At 38.0% G+C, this 24,583-nt stretch overlaps 1 protein-coding gene across 1 annotated transcript in view; it reads right to left on the bottom strand.

Annotated features, from left to right (window-relative positions):
- Positions 1-24,583, bottom strand: part of Nyap2 (neuronal tyrosine-phosphorylated phosphoinositide-3-kinase adaptor 2) — a 233,892-nt gene that overhangs the window by 84,147 nt on the left and 125,162 nt on the right. The window contains exon 3 of the mRNA XM_077799600.1: positions 10,453-11,547. Coding sequence (XP_077655726.1) covers positions 10,453-11,547 — 1,095 coding nt within the window. The remainder of the gene's footprint in view (positions 1-10,452; positions 11,548-24,583) is intronic.

The raw sequence follows: 24,583 nt of genomic DNA, 5'->3' as shown, positions 1-24,583 counted from the left end.
AAATCTTCCATCTACATAGTAAGTATTTTTTATATGAATTGAGTCTTCACAGTTTCTACCTAATTATTTGGGTAATACTTTGTTTTTCATTTCATAAGGTAAATAATTTGTGAACAGAAAGTTTAAAAAATATTAATCATCTTTGAGAAACACATCAATTCAGTTATGATGAATTGTTTCTCTTGCTGGTAAATCATCTTTCATAAACACATCCTCATGTTGAAAAGCTGTATATGTAATGAAAGGGGCCACTTTGTGCTCTGAGTTGTTATTTATGGGGGAAGGGTACTGGGAACCATTCAATGTGATAGTTCTCCTCCAGCTTTCAAGGCTGAGATTTCATTTAGCAACCTGTAAACAACTTACCTCCTGTGGGAACAGAGAATGACTTACATCCTTTTCAGTTCTTTTTGCTCCTGACATCCAAATACCAGAATGATTCACTTAAGATGTCAAATCCTTTACCCAAGCCTAACTGAAGAGAAAACTGTACAAACAACAGGGAATCCTTGTGTATTTAATTCATTTTCAACCTTAGTCTATGTTTTAGTAAAATATTTATTCTTTCCTCTTAGCATCCAATAATCACCCTTTAGATTTGTATAATAATTAAAGTTTGTTATGCTTTATAGATGATGTGTCACCTCAATGCAGGGATGTGTCAGAGGTAAAATAATTAGGTTATGAGAGCTGTAACCTAATCAGCAAATAAATACATAAGAATTAGTTAAGAATTAGAATTACTTATTAGGTGGTAACTGTAAGCAGGTAGAGTGTGGATGGAAGGAGTAGGTTACTGGGGGAATGTCGTAGGGATTACATATTTTGTCCCTGGATTCTCACAGTCTATCTCTGCTTCCTAGCTACTAAGATGAGGACAGCTTTCCTTCACTATGCCCTCCTGCCCTGAGGTACTGCTTTATAGCAGGCCCAAAGCAATGGAGTCAGCCAACCATGGATTGAACCTCTGAAAACATGGACTTAAAATAACCTTCTTCTCCTCTAATTATTCTTTCATCTCTAAGTTGGTCACAGCAACAAAAACCTGACTAACATAGTTATTTTGAATGTAACCAAAACTTGTCCCGCAGACATTCTGGGGGAATGTTTTTTGTCTTCCATCAACAGTCAAAAGAATATTACAATATTGCTACCAGAGTGTGATCATTTGATGTGACTAATGTGGTTCACATGCCTTTGAAACTGGTTTGCAAGAAAAGTTTGGAAAAATTTGGAGATGCAACCTTTAGAACCTTAAAATGTCCTTTGGAAGAGCTTAATTGGTGATTCTGGTGGAAGTTTAGAAGAATGCTTAGAGTAATGTGGACAGTAAAGACATGCTCATGAGGTGTTAGAAGGGCATGAGGACTCAACTAGGAATTAGACTAGAGGCCATTCATGTTATATTCTGGCAAAGAACTTGTCTGCATTGCTTATCTGCCAGCTTCTATTTTTTCCTCTAAAACTTCAAAGGAAAATTTATTATAGTCAATATTAAATAGCCACCATACACATAGCTTGGTTCAGAAGCCAAAAGGAAACCTTTAAGTTTCAGGTGAGGTTGTCAAAAAGAAAAAAAAAATAACTGAAGAAGAACTACTGTGATCCAATCTGTCCTAACTGATTAGTCTGAAATTTCTCTTAGACCTTTTTGACATGGATAAAAAGCTTTCATTATTTTGATGCTTCTCCCTTATCATTAATCATTGGCCAGTGGTTAATTTTTAAGTAATCAGCCAAAATAACAAAACTAGTATGTGAGTATAGAGTCAATTTTGATATCCATAAGGTAATAATTTAAATGGAGCAATGTTTAACTTCAGCTCTAATCATTCTGTTGCAGGATACTAACAACAAAATCTTTTCTAAATCTTCTAGTTTTTAGGATTTCTCATTTGTCTTATGGAAAAAAAGGACACGGTGGACATACCTACCCATGGCATTGTTAACCAATCCAGTGTTGGCTAACACACTGACACACTAATCTTTCTGATTGTTTCTAGCTATTTTATTTCATTATTATGTTGACTATATAATTTTCATCCATAACAAGGGTAAATAGGCAAAAAATAGGAAAATGTTATTTTGAATGTCACCAAAACTTGCCCAGCAGAAAATCTTGGGGACAGTTTTTTGTCTTCCATCAACAGTCAAAAGAATATTACAAATTTCTGGATTTGGAATTTTCCCTTATATGAAACTGTTCTGGCTACATTTGCCTTAAAAAGTATTGGCTGCTTTAAAATTCATGTTACTAATTCTCCTTCCTCCCCTCTTAGATTGTCTTCAGTATTTTTATTCCTTTCATTTGGAAGAAGCAATAGCCCAGATTCTCCAGTTGACTGGTTACTGTACTAGGAGTGAAACATTTAATTAACTTCACTTCCATCAACAAGCAACAATAATGAGTCTGCTTCAACCAATAAACATCATGCCCCACTACAGACACTTATTAAATTTGGGATTGCCATTACTTTATCAAAATCTTAAAAACAGGTTTTGTGTTTGTTTGTTTTGTTTTTGTTTTTAATTTGGACAAGCTTTTAAATATTTTATTACCAAAATGCATGTTTACCTGGGCAACATACATTCAAGACCACCAGTGGTATCATAAGAGCTCCCCAGATTTATGTAGTACCTTTCCTTCAAATAGGTTAAATAATTCATTTGAATGTGTTTTTTTTTCTCTTAGTCATTTGAGTTCAATAATACAAAATGTTATCAGATTATAATTCCTTCTTTTTATTGTTTGTCTCTTACTTTCTTAAAAAAATGCCTCTTTTTTATCTCCAAATGTCAAAAAGGAATCAGTTTTCACAGCTCATTCATTTGTGTAGAAACTGATGATGGCTGACATCTTCAAAATGGTGCACATTTAAATGCTTGATGGTAATATTCTTTATATCTTTTTTTCCAATAAATCTGCCAGGAATAACATGGTCATTCTTTTAAGTGTGCCATTTAAGGTCAAAAGCAATGAATTCAGCATTCTGCATAGCTCCATTTTTGCTGAATGACTGTATTGATTTCAATGTGATTTTTTTTCTAATTCATAGAAGCTGATCCTTTTTTCATTTAATGGTTGGTTAAACATTTCTCATATGGCTTTCTTCTTCTCAAGTTCAATAGCCTTCTCCAGTCACTATATCTATTAATTTAGCTAGTTCAATAAATATTTATCATACTTCAACTCTGAGTCAAAGATTGCATTGGACCACTTGTTACAAGAAGAAACATGATGAGAAGATGTGGCACTGTCCTCCCAGGTTCTCTGTCTTAAGGACAAACAAAATAAAACAAGTTTTACAACACATCAGAATAAGTTTCATATCACTGTAGAAGTACAAAGAAAGCATACAAAGAAAACAGCATATGGAAAACTCAGTGGAGTTGGTAGACTCTGAGCTGGAATTTAAAATTAGACTGTTATTGTTTTATGAAATTTGGAGAAGTCCTTTCAACAAGAAAGAAAACATCAGACGGAAATCCAAGGAGGCAGGAAGCTTGTCTGAGGATTTACAGATCAACCATGAATCCACAGAAGTACCACAAAAGGTAGAAGATGAGATTCAGGGTTTTATTACCTGATATTTCATTTGAAATGTGAGAAAACTGAGGTACTCTGAACTGACTCATCCAGGGTCTCAAAGCCTACTCAGGGTAAAGCCTAATTGGAAACCACCTCTTTTAGACTTCTAGGTCACATGGAGTTAGAATGTAGGACATCCATAATATGGTGTGGTAGGAAACCCCTCACCTAGACCCAATATTTACTTAATTGTAGATGTCAAAGTGTTGAGAGTTCATGATAACAAATCAAAGTCAGAAATCAAGTTTCTTTTTTTCTGCTAATTGTACAGGAGGGAAAGAAATCAGTTTTAGTGTATTTTCGTGTGTGTAAAATTAAATATAACTGAGGGAATCTCGTTTTTTTTTTTTTTAAAAAGACTGAGGTAGATTTATTTCTGAATTGAAAATGTTCCTGCATTTTAAAAATCTAAAGCAGGGAAGGTTCTTCTTAATGGAGAGAATTGCTGATTAAATTGCTGACAAGAAAACTGCACTTAAAGATTCAGCAGCCAGAGAACATAAACACAGGGGGTAAACACGTCTCCCTGCATCAATCAAAGACAGCTGCAGTCTACCCCCCAGAAAGGTGAGCAATTATTTATGAAATTATGTCTTCTTCAGTGATTCTATATTGCAATTCTAGTAGAAACTTTATGAGAAAAACAGACAATGTCATGGTCCCAATTAACCAAGAAGTCACAAGCATTTTCAAAATCAAGGAATTTTACTTATACCCAGTTTAACCTCATTATCCCAAATAGAAATTTCTTTAGCTTTTAAAGAAAAAAAAAGAATAATCAAATTGGCCAGTTTATTATTGGAGAACTGTATTTAAAAAATAAAATAAAATTAGGGTCTGCTTCCATCAACTACAAAGGTCTAAGGGGTAATGAAATGACGCTGGAAAGCATTTACAAAGAGCCTTTTTGGAGTTCTTTTTTTTTTTTACCTGAGTCCATTTCTAGATGGGTCTTAGAAGGGCTCTCATTGCCTTTGAGTATTGGTTGGTGTTTTCGATTGATGGATTCATTTTTCCTCTGGGGTGACCATGGGCCCTCCATCTTTCATGTAGCTATGACTGAAATATTAGCAGTCAAGACAAAAGCCCTACATTCCTGGGATGGGCTTTTTTAGTGGGAGGTCAGTATTGAAAATCTGACAAAGCAAAGGTACCTGCACAAATATTCTTAAGTTATACTTAGAGGCATTGAGATCTGCACTCACTCACATCTCTTCACCCACATCATTTAGGTGATTTTTGAGGCCCACTGGAGAGACCACATGCCTTCAGGCACAGCTCAGAAGTGTGGGGTCCAGATGCGATTGATGTGACTGACATATTCCAAAGTGAGTTTTGGTGGATGCTGCAAAGAGTTACTACCTCCTTCCTATTTGATGTCAGTTACTAATTAGATCAAGCCATTTGCACAGATTTGGTTTCTTCTTATTAAGCAGACACCCTTGGAAGTGGTAACATCATGAGCCCTTCCAGTTTCAATGACAGATGGTGGATTTAATGACAATAAGACAGGGAAAGAAATTCAAAGATTGATCAAGTATAGATCAAGTATCAATAAGACAAGAAACTGAAATTAAATAATCTGGTTCAAATCCCAGATCTACTGCCTGTATGACTCTGAACAAGTTGTTCCTCAGTTTCTCTCATCTTTAAAATTGTTAGTAACTTGCCCCTGAGTATTGTTAGGAGGACAAAATGCATGCACATAAATATTTAGTGATGTCATTAAAGTAGTGTTTAAAAGAAGGTGTCCATGTCACCAGAGTTAGTTAAATAGTGAACATCCCAGGCTCCATCCGCTAAGCTCCTCACTGAACCATCTCTGATAAGACCCAGGAACCAATATTGTTAACAATATCTGGGTGAATGTGATGCAGGAGGTCTTTGGGCCAATCACCCACATTTTCTATGTCCTTTATCTATCATGATTTAAACTATGTGAGGAATTTCTCTGTAGTCTGAAAATGTCCCCAAGGTCCAGGCCTAAAAGCAACATGAAAACCCAGTTTGTGGCTTAATTTCCTGTCTGTGTTGCTAAGGCAGGAAACAGTTTGAGGCCACAGTGTGAGACTCAAAGCCTGGGAGGCAACCAAGGCAACCAAGAGAATGTTCCTGAAAGGGTAGCATCTTTACCTAAAATGTTTAACAAAACTAACAGGCCTTAGTCCTACCAGGCCTTCTGGAATTCCCTTCGAGGTATCCTTGGAGATCTCATCAGGTGTTTTTCTGAATACAGATATAAAGGGAGTTATAAGATAATATAACTCCCTATCATCTTTGAAGAAACTCAGAGTTCTAGTGGTCCCAGCTCTATCCCCCAGCTCTGGTCAGGTGGCTTCAAGTCACCATGCGTCCAGAAGTCCTGCTCCAAGCAAACATGCTTATTGGTGGGCTGTCACAGGATAAAGGTTCACCTGCTGTCCATTGCCTCTGTCAGTTCTAAAATTGTCATGTACAGTCTCCACTCTTCCCTTGGGCTTTTCGACACCTGACTTTGTCCTGCCCACTCTATGTGAACACCTGCTTTCACAGGAAAGGAAAGGAGGTAAGGAAAGTCCTTAACTATTTTACTAAATTCCAATGAAAAAAAGTATTAAGTAGACTAAGCAAAATGTTGTAGATGTCCCTAAAATAAACCAAAAATCTTTACATGTTTCCCAGAGCAGCTTACTTTTGGGGAAGCTGATATTTCTAAGCTCTCAGTATGAATCCAGGAAGTTCACTTGAGACTCAATAGTGGGTTAAAGTAGGCTTTAAAAGTAAAGCTCACACAGTCTCTACACTGGAGTCCACATACTTAACTAGTTGAGAGACTCCTAGGACAAGTCTGAGTACCTGGTTTCTTGGTCCCCTGGTGATGAATTGTGTGATATTACAATGAAGAAAAGAGTAAAAAGGGGAGCAAGTCTAGATACATCAATAACACCACCAGCAAGAAAGGGAGGAGGTGGGGAAACCATAAGAAACAGACATAAGAACTGGATTTAAATGGCAGAAGTAGGCTACTGGGCTCTCATACCTCAAGGAGGCCCTGGGGCTGTTTAACACTGAATCTTCTCATACCAATGACTTGAACAATGACAGCCTCCAAGGAGGGTGTCTGAGACACCCTGCTACCCACTTTGCATTAGCACATAGTAGGCACACAACTATCAGAACAATGAACCTGAATTATCAAGAGAACTACAGCATAATAAAAGACTCTTCATTTTCTTAAAAATGGGACAATGCATCCTGTATAAAAACAGATATTACACAGTATGTCATATTCAATGTATATTAAATGTGTATTTTAAAGGATATCTTTGCCATACCAGTATAGGGAGGCAGCGCCCAGTAAGAGGTGATTAGTGAAGGAGGCTCTGCTTAATGAGTGGACTTAGCCATTTTCACAGGTGTGGGTTAGTTATCCAGAGAGCAGATTTGTATAAAAGTGAGTTTGGCTCTGTGTTGCTCTCTTGCTTTCACCCTCCCTTGTCCTCTCACCTTCAACCACAGGTAGAGGCAGCACAAAGGTCCTTCTGGGTGCCGGCCATACTCTTGGACTTTCCAGCCTCCAAAACCATGAACCAAATAACTCTCTGATTTTATGGATCAGTCTGAGGTAATCTATTATAGTAGCACAAAATGTACTAAGATGAGGAAAAAAAGAGAAAGTTTCCTCTCTTTTTTTCCATTTGGTCCTGCATATGTATTTTTCATGGAACATGATTTATTAAAATAAAGTGTCCCATTCATGACTTACGTGTTCAAAGATTCAAATCAAATCATAAAGGATACATAGAATAAGAAGATGTAAACAAAATGGGTCAAAAAATATTATCATTTAGGTTTTCAAAAAACATATTTGTACCTGGCCTACTTCTTAGGAGGACACAATTATCTACAGTAGCAACATATGAGTTGTATCACTACTTGTATGTGTCACATAATCCATCTCTCTGTACAAATTTAAAAATACATTGATAACCAAATAAAAGAAAAATTATTACAGAGATTATCAAATGTCCTGATTTAATTAACATTATAATATTGCAGCAACCAGGGAAAAGCTGATTTCCATAACAATTAATATGAAGATAATATTTAGAAAATTGTGAAGCAAAATGGAATTTATTCATAATTTACCACTTTTGTCTTATCCTATCTCTTTCATACTGCCCAGTAACAATCATGACCTTTTAAATATAAAATTATCACATTAGGTGTGCCTTTTATAGATTATTAAAAATAATAATCGAAGGTATAAACTTTGAGATTGATTATTTCAGCTAAAACAAATATTATATTAGTTTCAGGCAGAATGCCAGGAAGTTATCAAAATTGACTTTTCCAAAAAGAAAAGGTAGATTGAATGAACAAGGGATATACCCTGTTCACTTTTATCCATGAAATGTAAACAAAAAATTCTGAAACGTTAAAAAAAATGAGACTCAAGAATTATGAATATAATACTATTTCTTGTCACTTATTCTGACCCTAAGGTATCAACAGGTATCTATAAATCCCATCAGGCAAGAAAAACAGGAAAGAGTTGTATCACTGAGTATACTATGAGAGCAATTAGGAGTTAATGCTCAGTTATCTGAGGTTTTAGTCCAATCTTTTACATTTGAGAATGTTTCTGAGCTTGCCTATGATTTTGTTAGTATCTGATGGCATCTATTTTCCTCTGAAGTCAAAAGAAAGTAGTGCTTGGATTATTCATATGTACTATCTGTGTTTTTCCTCCCTCCCACTTACATAAATGAATATACCAATGCTAATGTAACTCAGGGCAAGCCACTTCTCTAAAGGGTTGATACATGATTAATAGTCCATGGGAAGGTTTCCAATCCTGAGCTCCCTAAAAGCTGTAAAGACTCTGGATCACGTTTCCATGTACAACCTTTGTTTTAGAAACACACGGAGCTCTGAATAGAGGATTTTGTGACATACAGCTCATAGACTGATTCTAACAGATGGATTTTTCTAGAAATAACTTCATTAGTTAATCAATTCTTTTACATATACTTTTTCTAGCTAATTGGCATAACTGCCAGCTGGAGATACTTAGAATCCTTCAAAGAAGCTAATAGGTAGGGTGAAATTAAATAGTTTCAACAATTCTAAGATAAAAATTCCATTAATTTCACACTAACAATTATGTATTTTAAAACAAAACATTTTTCTTCACCTGTTGCCTTTTATTCTAAAATACATACTTGATCTATATGAAAACCAAACCAATCAAGTTAAGGAAACTTTAAATTTTAATAAATTTTCTAGACCAGGTTTCCCAACATTTATACTGTCTTTATTGTGGATCAGATAATCTCTTATTTATTTATTTATTTATTTATTTATTTATTTATTTATTTATCTGTTTGCCTATCTATTTATTTATTTTTGTGGGTATGTGTACCATTTCATGGATAGCAGGCTTTATTAGATGCCATTAGCACTCCTGTTTTGACAACCCAACAATGTTCCTAGTCATAGCCAAATATCCCTGTTTTCAGGGCAAAACTGTCTTCACTGGGAAATACTGCTCTAGAAAGAGATTGCTCCTAGCTTTAAATTCAAGTCTTAAAATAATTTGAAAGAACTTTTTGTATGTCTATATAAAGGCAAATCCAGGCATGCCTAGAGCATTAGAAAGTGCTGCCTTTAGACAAGTAAAATGTTTGGGGGATAATTATTTAAGTAGCTAATGCTTTCATAAATCTCTCCATGTAAAAGAAAAAAATGAATAAAAGACAGAAAAAGTGGCTTATAACTACAAATGAATATTAACTGAGAATGCTGTGATCACCATTATCAAAAACTATTAAAGATCTCTTTTCCTTTAAGGAAAGTCCTCAGTATGGCTGTATTAATAGATTAAAAAATATCATGAGGTAGGATCATTTGAGGTGTAAATAATTAATTATCCATTGAGTTATCTAAGGCATTTTTAAGAAGTTAGTGTAACTTAAGGAATTAGACATGGAGAAAATTGACCTGGATCTGTTTTGAATTTACTGTGTACTTGTAATTTATTTAGGGCTTATAAAAGGGTTAGTCATTTAGATAGAGAAGTTTTGTGATATTTAAAGTAAGTGATCAAAATAGCATTTATCATGATTTTTCTGCATTTATCAATGGATCCAGGAAGAGTACCATAAAATATAAGATGTGAATTAATATGGCTTTTAAAAGGAAAGCAATGAGTATATTCTGGTTTACAGTGAATCAAAGAATAAAACAACACATAGTATGCAGAGATGATCTTCCTATGTTAAAAAAAAGTTCTAAATTCTATCCAAATTGCTTTCTTTTCCACAAAGGTTTTTTTTTATACAGACTTTAATATAAAATAAAGGGTAAGTTGTAACATTTAATAATTCAATATGTGATTAATTTTTCCTATAAAATCAAGATTTTTATCTAGAAATTCCACAATTAGAACCAATTGTATTCTATGCTTTTATAATTATGTCAGAGTGAATCCTATTGTCATGTATAACAAAACAAAACAAAATACTAAAACTCCCTCCCACCAAAAAGAATCCATAGTAGTCTTTGCTTTCTCTGTTAAACTTTTGAGACCCACTGTTAGAATTTAGATTTTACACTTTCTTTCCTTTGAGAAAAATATCCCTCTCCACTTTACATAGGATATTATATTGTGCAAATTGCCATTTTTCATTCTTTCCATCCATATTCAGAATATCCCATTTTGTTTAGAATGCCAAAAGCAAAATTGTGCATTTTGCATTTTGACATTTGAACTAAAAGGACCAAGCACCCTGCTCTGGGCGCTCTACTGGCATGCTAGGGGCCTGCTGTGTTTCTGGGTCATGCACCAGACTTTCTGGCTCACGTGGACTTTGCACACTTACTTTCTGCTGGCTCCTTGGAACGTCGGCCACTGGACGACTTCCTCAGCAGGCTGCGTCCTGAGGTAAAGAGGCTGGTGAGTTCTTCCAAAGGACTCGTGGGTGTTCTGGACCTAGAGCCACTCGGAGCCGCCCCGTAGGTGTTCACCGCAGCGTTGACCATCTTGGCCCCATCTTGCGACACGGGTCTGGGGGTGGCATGAGGCACTGAGGGAGAGCTCCTGGAGAGGCTTCCAGAATGCACGGCGTCGTAGGGGGGAGGCCTCTTGAGGCTCAGCGGGGTCAGGGACCTGCCCATGCTGACCGGCGAGGGGGAGGTGGAGTGACTTTTAGGGTAGCCGTGGGGAGACTGCGTTCGGTACAAAGTGGAAGGAGGCGGCGGGGACGAGGAGAGCACAGACGTGGCAGAGGCAGGTCCCAGGGCTCCTGGCTGGTCCTTCTCCAGTTTCGAGTGGCCGGAGGTGTGAGGTGGCAGGGAGCAGGGAGAGGCTCCCGCGGACTGCTTCATGTAAGACACGTTTTCCAGCACGGGGAGCTTGGTGACTTCCAGCGGGGTGAGTGGAGACTCGTCCGAGTTGGGGGAGCAGTGCACAGGGGCTGGCGGGAACACCAGCAGAGGGGGTCGGTGAGACAGCAAGTTAGGAAAGGGCGGGGGGATGTCACAAAGCAAACCCTTAGGAGTGCATGGCACTGAGGACTTGGCGAAGTCCAAGTCAGGCACCGTGGGAGTAGCACACTGCGAAGAACAACTGTGATGGTCAAAGTCACCTTTGGAATCTTGGCCTAGGTCGTCGAAAATGGGGTATTTCATTTCCTCGTAGACGGCCTCGCTCTGGTCGTCCTCCTCTCTCCTGAAGTCTCTGAGAATGTTCCCCACCATCTCGATGTACACGGGCTCCTCCTCCTCGGGGTCTCCCGCCGGGGTGCTGACCTGGGACAGGGAGGAGTCCCGAGGCAGCGATGTCCTCCTGGGCCCGTGCTTTTTGATGTAGGTTTCATCAAAGGACGTGCTAAGCTGAGTGTTTGGGTTCCGTTTAGGTTTCGGAGGGGGGATCTTCTTTGAATACTCATCACTGTGGGGTCTTGGTTTGGCAGACACTAAAAGAACAACAACAACAAAAATAGTAAAGTAGATGAATACAATAGGAAAGCTTTCCAAAATGACTCCTATTGTTACTTATTGCTATCAATTTGATGGGAGGAAGAGCCAACTTCATTTCTAGCTTGAGGCTTAGACTACAAATCAACCATAGAATCAAATGTTTCCCATATTTAGAAAAACGTGATGGCAGAGCATTATGGTTTAGATGTCAGGTCTCTCCCCAAAGCTCCTGTGTTAAGGCAGGAAGTGAAATGATTAAATTGGGAGAGCTGAAACCAAATGTGTGTTAGTCAATTTGATGGATTAATGATTCATTGATTGGAAAGGTGGTCACCCTAGGCATGTGAGGTGTGGCTGGAAGAAACCGGTCACTGTATATGCCTTAGGGATTACATATTTTGCTCCTGGTTCCCCATGTTCTTCCTGGCTGCCATTAGCTGCATAACTTTCTTCCATCACAAGGTTCTGCCTCATCTTGAGCCCAGAGCAATGAAGTCAGCCAACCAGGGACTGAACCTCTGAAACCTTGAGCTCAAAATAAACTTTTCCTCCTCTCAGATGTTCACATCAGGTGTTTTGGTCACAGCTATAAAACTGACCAACAAACAGAACAATAGGAATTCTCATCTTCAGACTAATTAATACTCCAATGCCAATAAATATGTTAATGTCAGGAGTATTCACCTCTCTGAGTTGGAATTTCTAAATAGAAACTTCAGATGAAGTTGGTTGCATGACAGCAATCACAAACCTCATAAAAACTGCAAGAATTGAGAAAGAAATAGAATTTTTAAATCTAGTGTGTATAAGCACAAATGTTCACAAAAATACCATAGACATTGAGCCCTTTGACTGATATGGCTACTCCCATGATCACATCTTGCTTTCATTTAGGATAAATATTTCCTAGCCTGCTAGACTTACTTAATCTCTGTCTTGGTTCAAATAAATAGCTTCTATGAAGATGGATTTGATACTTTAGGGGAAATTGATGTAAAAATCTTATGAGGCTAGACAAGTTAATCTCCAAATCTCCAGGTATTGTTGATTATGTTGTGTTTGTCTGGTTTTGTTCATAAGATCTTGTATGATATCCTAAATGCTGTCTTGGAGAAACTTTATTAGATATGTTCGGATGACACATCAGAACTTCCTGGAGAATTTTAAAAGAGAGGAACCCAGGGAATGACGCAAAAATCTTCAAGAATAACTACTGGAAATTCATAGCAGATTTGTGTACTAGTGCATCTCACTGCCTGCTGGAAGCCCTCTCTTTGGACAGAACGTACACTTTTGACATCATCCAGTTAGGTGGAACAAGCTGACAAATGTCTGTGACTGGAATCAATTGTTTAGCATGCAGGGAAGGCACTGGAGTCTTGTTATTATCTCATTAACTCATTGTGTTGATATGTGATTATAATGATTATCATCATTATGCAATGTGACAGAATGTAGCTGCTTACACTAGATGGTAGAACACAGTGGAAGTTGACAGTTTAACTTATAGGTGCTAACCTTAAGGAAATAATTAGTCTTCCCCACGGTTTTCATCCTAAAGAGGGGAGTCTCAAGGCATAAATCAGGAATCTATTAAGTTCCCCTTTGTTTTTTACAAGTAGCACTACTTTTGGCTCAGGAGAAGAAAGTGCTTAAGGATTAGTTAGGTGACTACTGTATGCATCATTCATGCCTATAACAAGATGGGAACCATCAAATATTCTAGCAGGGACTATTTCACTTGATTTTAATGATTTCAAATGTTCTGTTTCATCATGGCCATGATGATAATTGTACTCACTACAATCAAACAACTTTTGAAGAGAAAAACTTTTGATGTGTCTAGATTTTTCCTTTAGCCTATATTATCAAACACTTGGATGTCATTTCCAAGGGGGCTAGAGCAATTAAGTCCTTTAGTGTCCAAAGTAAAATTCCTAGAGACATAATGAGGTGAAAACTATTCAATTGATTCATTTTTAGGAAGAAGAAAAGCAACCGAAGATCTTCCCTGAACCACCCAACATAGCATCCATTTTACTAGTTTTGAAATCTATGGAGTACATTAATTTTCACATAATTTAAATAAGTCATCAGATTATATACAAAATTATGAGTTGGAGTTATGAGCTGGAATAGAGTAAAACTATATATCAATGAAGATGATTGACTTAGTAATGAAAAAATTTTGAAAGGATCAGGATTAAGAGGACAAAAAATAACACCCATTCTTTAAAACTTGTTTCCTGTCATCTTTTACCATAAAAGAATCACTCTAAATTAAGTAACTCAGACTTTGGGAAAATAGTTCCCACTGTTTAGTGGTTGAATGGTTTGTGGTAGGAGGGGTTCCTAAAGAAGAGGAGTTTGAGTAGTGAGGTGCTCTGAATAGATGGTTAACTTGAGTCTAAGAATTAAGGTGTGTTCTCCATGAGATGAATAACTCCCATGTATGCGAGCAATCATATTTAGAATATGATTTTCATTATTCTTTCTTAAATTATAAGTCATCAATAGTAGATGTGGGTGTAGTGTGGTATTCATGGAAGCAGCATCAGTTGGACAAGCTCTTTCCCACAGAGATTAGAAAATGGCCTTGGAATGGATAAGACCAATGCTGGGGGTCGTATGCAAACTGTGAGCAGATGACACTTCATTTTGTTTGCCAAAATAAACAGAGAACAAGTGTGGGGGGGACCCTTGATATTGATGAAATTATCGAAGAAAGAGATTTTTTTCCCGCCCAGAATACAGTATACTTAGAATTACGGTAGAAAAGCTGACTCATAAGAAAGAGTCTGGGCAACCCATTTATACTGTCAGGTCAATTTCAATGTCAAACCAATTATAGATATTGTCTGTGAGGAAAACCAAATATATTATAGGACTCTTACGGTGACTGTGAGATGATCAAAGTTGACAGTTGCTATTGACCAAATTGTGTTCTTCCTCCCAACAACAACAACAACAAATAAAATTAATATGTTGAAGCCCTAACCCTCAATATGAGGCATTTGGAGATGGAGACTTTGGGAGATAATTGGTTTCAAATGAGGTCATGAGAATGGGGCTCTCATGATGTGATTATAAGGAGAATCTCCCACCGCTGCCATGTCGGAACACAGAGAGAAGATATTCAGTCCACATGCCATAGCCCACCCCAGAAATCAACCGTGCTAGCATCTTGATTCTGGACTTGTAGCCTCAAGAACTAAGAAAGAATACATTCCTGAGGTTTAAATTAACCACTTATTTTATTACAGCTGTCTGAACCAAGTAAACAGTGTGCTTACTGCACCTTATGTGAAGACCCTTTACAGTGAGAAAATAAGAACCTGCTTTAATTTCATTCTGTGGTATTGGAATGCTTCCACTGGCTTTGTTATTTTAGGAATTACCACAACTCTCCCAGGCAGCCTTTTGAATGTCTCTTGTCCCTGTCCCTGCCTCCTGCAAAAATGTCACAGGGCACATTCTACCTGCAAACAGACATGTTCTTACCCTCCAAGAGCCCCCTTTCACTATGTGGCCTGTTATTCTGATTCTTCTTGATCTGACTCTCCAGCCAGTCTCTAAGTCGTATCAAGGCACCTAGTGCTTAAATCTGACCCACTGTCTTGATGTTTGCCATTTGGGTGTCCTTTACTTTGGCATTCTTCCTCCATGCTCCACTGTGTTCTGCTCTTTGGCTGCCCACCAGCTGCAGTGATTCCCCAGCAGTCTTGTCCAGGGAACCCTCCACTACCTAGGCAACTCCTTCCCTCTTCTGGTCCCTGCTTGGAGAGCCACGTGATTCAAGCAGATATTTTCCTGATCCTCCTGTTCAGTATTAATCCAAATTTTGACATGAGAGAATGAGGATAGTTCAGAGAATAAAATGACAAGTAAATCACAGATGACTGATCCATCCCTTCAAGATGGATTAGGAAGCTTTTTGCCTTTACAAAATCTTCTTTTCACTACACAGCCCCACTTAAAATCCTGTTTCTCTCTGAAAAGTCAAAACAGAAATGAATTTCTTTTCTAAACAATTAATTTTTTTCTTTTCATTTTCCCTGCATCATCTAGTTTTACCATGGTGTATGTTTTGGGTAAATAATTTGTGGAGCAATGAAAATGTGTTTAATATACTCATATATGCTTTTTAGAAAGTTTCTCTATATAAGGAAAAGTCTGACTTTTTTTGGTTACCTTGTCCCATAATTTATTCTACTTCAAGCTCACTCTAGGCAATTAAAAAGTAAAGGAAAAAATCATTTTCAGATGAGATTTTTTCATAAGATACTTAAAAATAGTCTTGAACTACATATGTACATACTAAAACACTGCTAATAAAAGACAATGAAAATTGCATTGCAAATTTCAACATTTAACTGAATTCAACCATAATGGAAAGGTGATTTTTATCACTCTTAAATGAATTCTAAATTATTTCTAATAAGCCCAAAGATAGAAGCAATAATTTCTATTCAGCTCCAGAACACAAATTTTAATCCTTAAAATAGAATAATGAGAGTAGCATTGAATAAGCATAAAGTGACATTTTTGAAATGATATATCTGAGCACAAAGGTTATGCATGGCTTTCAGTCATGCCTAGATGATCTGTCTTTCACAGTTAATTTTGGAAATTCAGCATGTCCTTTGTCAACCTATCCTTCAGAAATACAATTTTCTTATTAAAAAAAAAAGTAATGTGAAATCATGCTTTGGCATCTGTCGGTGTTCTTCACCTAAGAGGTGAAAAAGAGACACGGTGCAGGTTGACTTTCACCCTCCTGGGAGACTCTGTGGCCACAGAATCCCAGAGTTTCAGAGTCTTATAGATTATCCAGCCTAAATTCCACATATGATGGGTAAACAGATATTAATTCCTAATCAACTTCGTTTCTAAAGAAAATCGTATAACTTCAATTCAGTCCACTCTACCCCTTGAAATAAGGACACAATGAAGGAGGACCTATGTGATTCATTACTCTGTATGTGGCAGAAAGTATAATTTTAAATATATAATTTAAAATCATTGTTCTGGTATACGGCAAAAAGGATAATTTCTCTCAGCCTAGACCATAAAAGCAGACCATAACTCTGTATATCTTTCTATAGAGATATATTTTAAGTCAGTAATACCAACTGGGAAATGTCAATCTATTGGAAGGAAATACTGTCCACATTGGGATGCTGGGAAATGATGGTTCTGAATGTGAGAGACACATTTACCACTTTCAGCAGAACTGTGCTCACAATAACTCTCTTTTCACAACTCACAATTGCATGGATTTGAGGGATATTTTTATTTTCACAGTCACAAACCCTACAGTACTGTCCACAGTTTTTTGTTGGTTTGTTTTTAAATTAAGATATTTGTTAAGGGATGGAAGTTGCAAACTCCCTTGATCTGTTTACAGTAAGAACAAGAAAGTGTGATAATGTGCAAAAACAAGCAGGTTTGGAGTTGTGGGATCTGCACTGTGGTCCTGGATCTGGTGGTGGCAAAAATCAGAGAACTCAAATCAGTGTTTGGGTGGAACCATACTAACTCAGGCTTGGGACTGTACCAGCAAGGTGGTCTGAAGATTGAGTGGAACTGAAGGAGCTTCCATTTAAACTCAAAGACCTGAGCTTCTCCACTTCACTCCAGGGGCATGAAATGGCAAATTACTTTGAAGAACATTTTTATTTACACTCATTTTGTTACATAGACAGTAAGGAAATAAGAATCATTATTATTTGAACTTGTTATTTTAACTTACTAGTTGTAAAATAAAACTGGAGTCTATAACTTGCTTTTTAAAATCCATTAAATGCCAGGTGAGTGACCCATAGCTGTAGTCTCAGCTACTCTGGAGGCTGACACAGAAGAACCAAAGTTAGAGGCCAGCTTGGGCAACTTAGAGAGGCTCTATGTCAAAATAAAATAAAATTTTCAAAAAGGGCTGGGAGTGTATCAAAGTGGTATATCTCAGTGTAGTGGTGTATTTCAGGGTCTCTCAGTGGTGTACCTAGTGTGTGCAAGGCCTGGGTTCTTCAGAGTTCCTAATGGAATTTACCCTGTGTCATGCCCCTCAAGTGAGGCACAGAAGGGAACAGAACCACATCTTTGAACTCAAGCCAGAGTTCCTTCAGTTCCACTCAACTTTCCAACTACACCGCTGAACCAGTCCCAACCCTGATTTTGTCTGGTTCTACCCAAACACTGTTTTGAGTTCTCCACTTTTATTGCCACGAGATCCAGGACTGGAACAGAGGTCCTACAACTCCAAACCCACTCCATTTAGTCCATTACCCCACTTTATAAATACCAAAATAAATATTTAAAATAATTAATTAGAAAACATGAGTTCATTTCTTTTTTTTATTGTTGGTTGTTCAAAACATTACATAGTTCTTGATATATCATATTTCACATTTTGATTCAAGTGGGTTATGAACAACATGAGTTCATTTCATGTGTCTTAGTCAGCTTCTCTTTGCTTGACCAAAAGATCTGACAAGAATAGCTCTAAGGAGGAAAAGTTTATTTTGGCTCCTGGTTTCAGAAGTTCCAGCCCATGATCAGCTGACTCCATAGCTTTGTGTCTGAGGTGAGGAAACGTCATGGCAGGAGGGCATGGTAGAGGAAAGCAGCTCAGTTCATGAAAGCCAGGTAGGCAACAGAACTTTGCTTTCAAGGGACAAAATAATAAACCCCAAAGGCACTTCCTCAATGATCTACTTCCTTCAGCCATGCCCTACCTGCCTATAGTTACCAGCTCTTCATCCATTCAAATGATTATACTTTGAAATGCAATAGTCCTCTGATTAGGTTATAGCTCTCATGATTCAATCATTTCACTTTTGAACATTCCTGCATCTCATATGTGAGCTTTTGGGGGACATCTCATACATAAATGATAGCAATGTGATAAGGGTAAAGTTTGTTTCTTGAAATCATAATTTATTTGTAAACATACAGAAATTCCCTGGGTCACATGTACTTCATATAGGTTCCAAGGAGGAAAGTTTGGAGAACCCTAATCCAGAAAACTCACTGACTCCAGTAATGGCTTCACCAGTTCTTTCTCTGCCTATATGCACATGTTTCCATTCAACCTGAGGTACAATCTTTTCTTCTTCCTTTGAATCTGTCAGTTTCCATCTTCTTCCAAAGGAAGCCAGCCTCCATGTAAGAATCCTAACTTCTCAGATTTCACCAACCTCTGAGGAAGCCCAAGATGGCCATGGAGGAGAGAATCAAAAAGCGGAATTAATAATGAAAGTGAAATTCCAGCCATATGTGAAATTTCACCCATATGACCCCAGTAAAGCTATCCCAGTCACCCTAAGCCCAGCTGTCTGTGTCCTTCCAGATTAGAGAGAAGACATTTTGCATCTGTGAAAGACCATCACCACTGTGTCCTGTTGTGTTCGACTCACACAATTACAAGAAGACACAGTCATTGCTTTTATGTCTCTAAATTTTGGAATGTTGTATAGTTATGGATACCTAAAACGAGTACCGGAGTGTGGTGCTGCTATAACAAAAATTTAATACTTCTACATCAGCTTTGGGACTTGGTGAAGCAGATACTGGAAAACAATGAAAAGACTATTGGGCAGCTACAAAGTTCATGAGTGTTTTACTCAGCTTTATCATTGCTGTGACCAAAAGACCTGATGAGAACAACTTTCAGCAGGAAAAGTTTATTTTGGGGCTTACAGTTTCAGAGCTCTCAGTCCATAGATAGCTGGCTCCATTCTTCAGGGTTCAGGCTCAAGGTGGGAGCTAAACATCATGGAGGGAGAGTGTGGTGGAGGTAAGCAGCTGAAGAGATTGCACCAAGAAGCAGACAGAGAGAGCTCTCCTCACAGCACCCTCAGAGACCCACCTCCTCCAGCCATACCCTACCTGCCTTTGGTTATCACCTAGTTAATCCCTATCAGGGGATTAATTCACTGATTATATTAAGGTTTCCATAACCCAATCATTTCACCTCTAAACTTTCTTGCATTGTCTCACGCATGAGCATTTGGGGTAGACCTAATATCTAAACCATAATAATGACAAAATTGCTTACAAACTGAGGAAAAACTGAGAAGACTGTTGTTTGTGGTAATGTAGAAAATACAAAATATACCTAATGAGATTATGAACCTAACTAAGGAATGTTCTGGAAAAATATTAAAAGTGAAAGTTGGCTTGTTTTAACTACATGTGATAAAACATTGTGAGAGAGAGAGGAGTTGTAAGGAAGGAACTTCTTTGTTCCCAAGCAGATAGGATGGGAAAGACCAGTCCCATGGAAGTACTTGCCTAGAAGCCTTCTCTGGGTAGCAAAAGATTTTAAAATAAAAAAATACAGCCTCAGGGTAGAGTCAGAATCAGTGCCCTACCACTAAGGCATGGCCTGTGGTAAAAACCAAATTATGGGTATAGTTATAAGATCCCTTGTTGAGAACTCTGAAAGATTTAAGGTAGTGAACCCAGGGCATTTAATAATCTCTCCACTATTATGTATAACTAAAATGCACTAATAAAAAAATTTAAAAAGTAGATTCCTAAAACTGTTGTTCTGAAATATTATGACCATATTATAAGTAGAGAGGGGCCTGTCCCAAAGCAATCTGTGGTTCTTTCATCTAATGTAATGGAATATCATATGATTCATTGAAATTATAAAGGTGGTTTGCCAACTTTCACTAAAACAGAGAGAAGTTCAAAATTTAAATAAAAAAAAATCGGACCCCCAAATTTAGAAACACTACAAATGAGCTGAAAAAATCACTCACCTACAGATACAGGTCATTTCTTTGGGAAGAATGATTTGGAAAACAGATTGAAGAACCCAGGAGGGGAAAATCAAGAACCATAGACAACCAAAACCAGGAAGCAGAGCTGACCTTCAGAAACAAATACTTTCCGCTCTCAGAATAGAGAGAACTGGTCACATGTGTCTAAATGGATTTCTGAATAGATACAAGCCAGTGAGCTCATATGTACCATCCATCTTCCTACCTCCATTTCTTTAAAGTGAGACTGTGCATTGGCAGTTTTCTTGCCACTGATGTGGCAGAATATGCTGAGTTGCTGTAGTGCAGATATATTGTGCTTTTCATTCAAAGCCTTTGCATATGGGGACCTGCAACAAAGGATCCCTGCCTGAGAAGCAGCACCCCATGAGTCTCGTTGTACACGTGTATGACTTAGATGATGACATCTTAGATTTCAAGATGATATTATAATACAATGAATCTTCAGAGTAAGAGGTTGAGAATATTTTTCCTATTGAAAATATTGTAGCTAGAAGGCAAATTAGGATAGATGGTCTTCAAATATAGCCACCTTCAATTCCTGTTTTGCTGATGATGCATTCCACCTATCATAATTGAAATCTCTCTATTTCCCTGAATCAGAGGTGGCCTTGTGACTTGCCTTGAACAAAAGAATGTAACAATTCTGGATTGAACTTAGGAAGGCTGGCAGCTTTCACTTCCTCGATCTTGAAAGCCAATTCCCATATAAGACCCCTTAGACCAGCATGTCAGGAAGAAACCCAGCCTAGTCATGTGAAGAGGGTGTATGAGGAGAAAGAGGAGTCATTGGAATGAATCATTCTCCAACCTTCCTATCTTAACTAACCACCAGCTGAGTGCAGCCAAATAAGAAGCCCTCAACAATGTCATACAGGCAGAGCCCATAAAGTCAAATCAACTTACAGAAGGATAAGAAATAATAAATCATTCTTTCAAGCCATAGCATTTTGGTTTGGCTTATCATATAGTAGTAGAAAACTGAAAAAAAATAAAGTTTCCAAAATTAATTTCCTGTGTATGTGGGTATCTCATAGAAAAACGCTATTGTCATTTTCACTGAACTAGAGTACAGATTGTACCCTGAGGATGCAGAAAGCATCCTTCCAGAATATAGAAATTAAGGAAGTAAAATTGTTTTCTGAGAATGAAAAACTCACCACAGGATGATTCAGAGAAGAGATAAAAAGAGATTGCTTACTTTCTGGTCAAAAAGACTGACTTGAAATCAGAGAGACGGTATTAACACATATAAAGAAGAACAAATCAGAGTGAAGTTTGCTGCCACAAAGGATGAGAAACCAGGAGATTCATAGCAGAACTTGGTGGCCCCCCACAGCAGCCACCAGGGGATCTGGGCCTCTATTATATCTCTGTCGTCAAGATGGGCACAGCATGCTAAAAAAGCCTGAAGCCAGTACATCCATAATTCCTCTGAGTCATTCTTTTCATAAGTTCAGATTCACCAAGAAATCTTTTAATAATATCCATTTCCAAAATATATGCATGATGTTTCTCATCAGAAATGAGCAGAGCAGAATTCTAGTTTCATCCACCCAGTTCTTTTAAGCTTATTCCCATGACATGTGATGAGATGGAGTTTCTGAGCCTGCAGATTGAGGCCAGTTCAGCACCAGGGCAAATACCACAGTGACACCATTTTTGTGGAAATCTCCCCGAGTAGGCAGCGATCATTCTCACAGAGTCATAACCCTCTGTTCACAGTGTTTTGCCCAAGTTTCTGTTTTGATCGTTCCATGACTGCACAGTACCTTGTTTTCAAATCACTCTCCTGCTCTAAACATGGGAAGCCCAGGAGATGAGGTCAGCTTGTAAGGGACAGAAATGGTGGCTCTATGCAGCACCACCTTGAGTACACTACCACAGGCTCTCAGATTCCACCTGCCGCTGCGTCACTCACTCAAGCCTAGCAGGAGTAAAGAACTGGAGGCAAGGTTTCCACCAGGGAGAGAAGCTATTCTGCAGGGATAATCCAAGTTGGAGGGTATGCTAAGATATTGGCTTCCAAAACCTAAGAGAGGCGTAAATCAGAGCATAAGATAGGAGAAAGGTGGCAAAGTGTAGTGAAAATAGAACACTCCTTGCAATCAGACAGGGGAGTCTCCAGTCCTTTTGTATGGTGTACTCTCAAACCATTATTTGTTCTTCTATAAGAAACAGATATTTATAGGGCTGATAATGAGAATCAAATGAGAAAATGAATATGTTCATTTAAAACCCTTAGCAGAATGCCTCACTTGGAAGGGCCTCAAAAAGTTATCTATTAATATTTCAGTTTCTCTAAACCACCAAGTTTTCTATTCCTGTTCCCAGGAATGTTCGTGTCCTCACACAATGCTTCTCAACTTCTGACTGCATTCTGTCCCAATAAGCCACCTTGAATTTAAAACATCCTGAGTCTTCCTCAGTACTCCTAAACTCCCAAACATCCTAGCTTAGCAGCACAACACTCTGTGGAGTGTCCTTGTTTCCCCTGTGCCCACACTGCTCACTGGAAGCTGTGGCTTGCTTCCACTGCCCAGCATCATGAGAGTGCTGTACCTCAAACCAACAGCCTGGGAATAGCTCAAAATTCAATGTGTATCGCTTTCACACAACGATAAAGTCAAAATGTGGAAAAGCAAACCATTCTAAGTTGGGAACTGAGTATGGCTTGCTCCTTTGGGTCACTCAGATCTCAACAGCAGTGCCACCCCATGACCACCCAGTCAACACTGGTCACTGTGAAGTATTTATTTCCTTTGCTTTCTTCTCAGTTGGTTCATGTGAGCTTTTAGATGACTTTTCCCTATTTGACTTTGGTTTCCTTGAGAACAGTGAGTGGTTCCCTGTCTGTTTTCATCATTATAGACTCAGCAGGCTACACTAACTAGAGTATCACAAGTTCATGATTAACATTTGTTGATCATTGAGTGAATTGGAGACCTTTGGCATTCTTACAGTCAGCATTCAAGATTTTTAATTCCAATGACCCTAAAGAGCCATAAGCCACCTTTAATTTGCCGTTACCTTAGGCATTGTTCGACTGAAGTGGCAAAAAAGTTGATGAGGCCAATGGAGAGCAGTAACAGGTACCAAAGAAATGAAAGTATGGGCCCAGAGGGGGCAATGAAGGACTACTTCATTATTCAGAGGGAGAAATCAGGATGCGCTGAATATTTTACCTGCCAAAAACAAAGGCCAGAAAAAATTAAAATGCTCCTTTTCAGCTCCCTTAGACTCTAAGGAAAGGCCAAAGGGAAACATGAAGGAACGGGGAAAGGCAAATTGCAAGCAAAATCCTACAAGATGTAAAGCACTTAAGGTCTAATGGCTTTGTAAGCATTGTCCCAGATCATGAATGGGGTTCAGTCATTTCCCAGAGAAAATGTATTCCTTGGTACAAACTTAATATAGCAAGGCCATTAGAAACCATGTCACCAATGAGGCACAAGTGACTCTAAAATTCCTTTACATCTCTCACCTGTCCTATGTATGAAAGTGATGTTGGGCTGGGATCTCTCTGTAGTACAAAGATCTAGTATAACCAATGCCAGTTCCAGCAGGATTATTACTTCTAGAACGGCATGCCAGAACCCCAACCACCCCCAAACACGATTTCCATCCTTTTTTCCATTGTCATTCTCCATATAACATTCACTGTTGGCTAAACCAATCAATTATTACACTTGTACCCTCCAAAGAAACTTCCCTAAAGAAAACCCTTCTCAACCTTTAAGCTCCAAATCAAATGTCACTGCCTCCTCCCTCTCTTTTTACACTATTATTGCCTTATCTAATTTCTTATTGTAAATTTTCTCATTTCTGCATTGTACTTGCTCACAACTTCTCTCTCCTAAAAGTCATGAAATTTTCAAAGGCAGAATCAACTTATCTTTTAAAAGTCCCGACAAACAACACACAGACTTTCTCCCAATAGTGAATCCATCAATAATTACTACATATCATGTTCACTGGACAATAGACTACAAACATGAGTTTTCAAATCCTTTTCCTCATCTGTCCCTTCCGATTTCTTCCTCCCTTCCTTCCTTTTCCAAATTTCAATAAACTTTCAATAAATGAAAGTTTATTTCCCTAGAGTTCCTAGGAGTAGTTAATTTTAGATGCATTTAGAAAATAGTTTCAATAAATACACAATATATATCACCAGTATTTCTCAAGCTAGGAGCTCCCTGGGTGGTTTTATCTCTGTATATGAATCACCTCCAACCAGTGGTTA

The sequence above is a fragment of the Urocitellus parryii genome, chromosome 1 (assembly GCF_045843805.1).
Source record: "Urocitellus parryii isolate mUroPar1 chromosome 1, mUroPar1.hap1, whole genome shotgun sequence".
Classification (NCBI taxonomy): Eukaryota; Metazoa; Chordata; class Mammalia; order Rodentia; family Sciuridae; genus Urocitellus; species Urocitellus parryii.
Note: the sequence above shows the minus strand (reverse complement) of the source record. Positions and strands in the feature narration are given on the sequence as shown.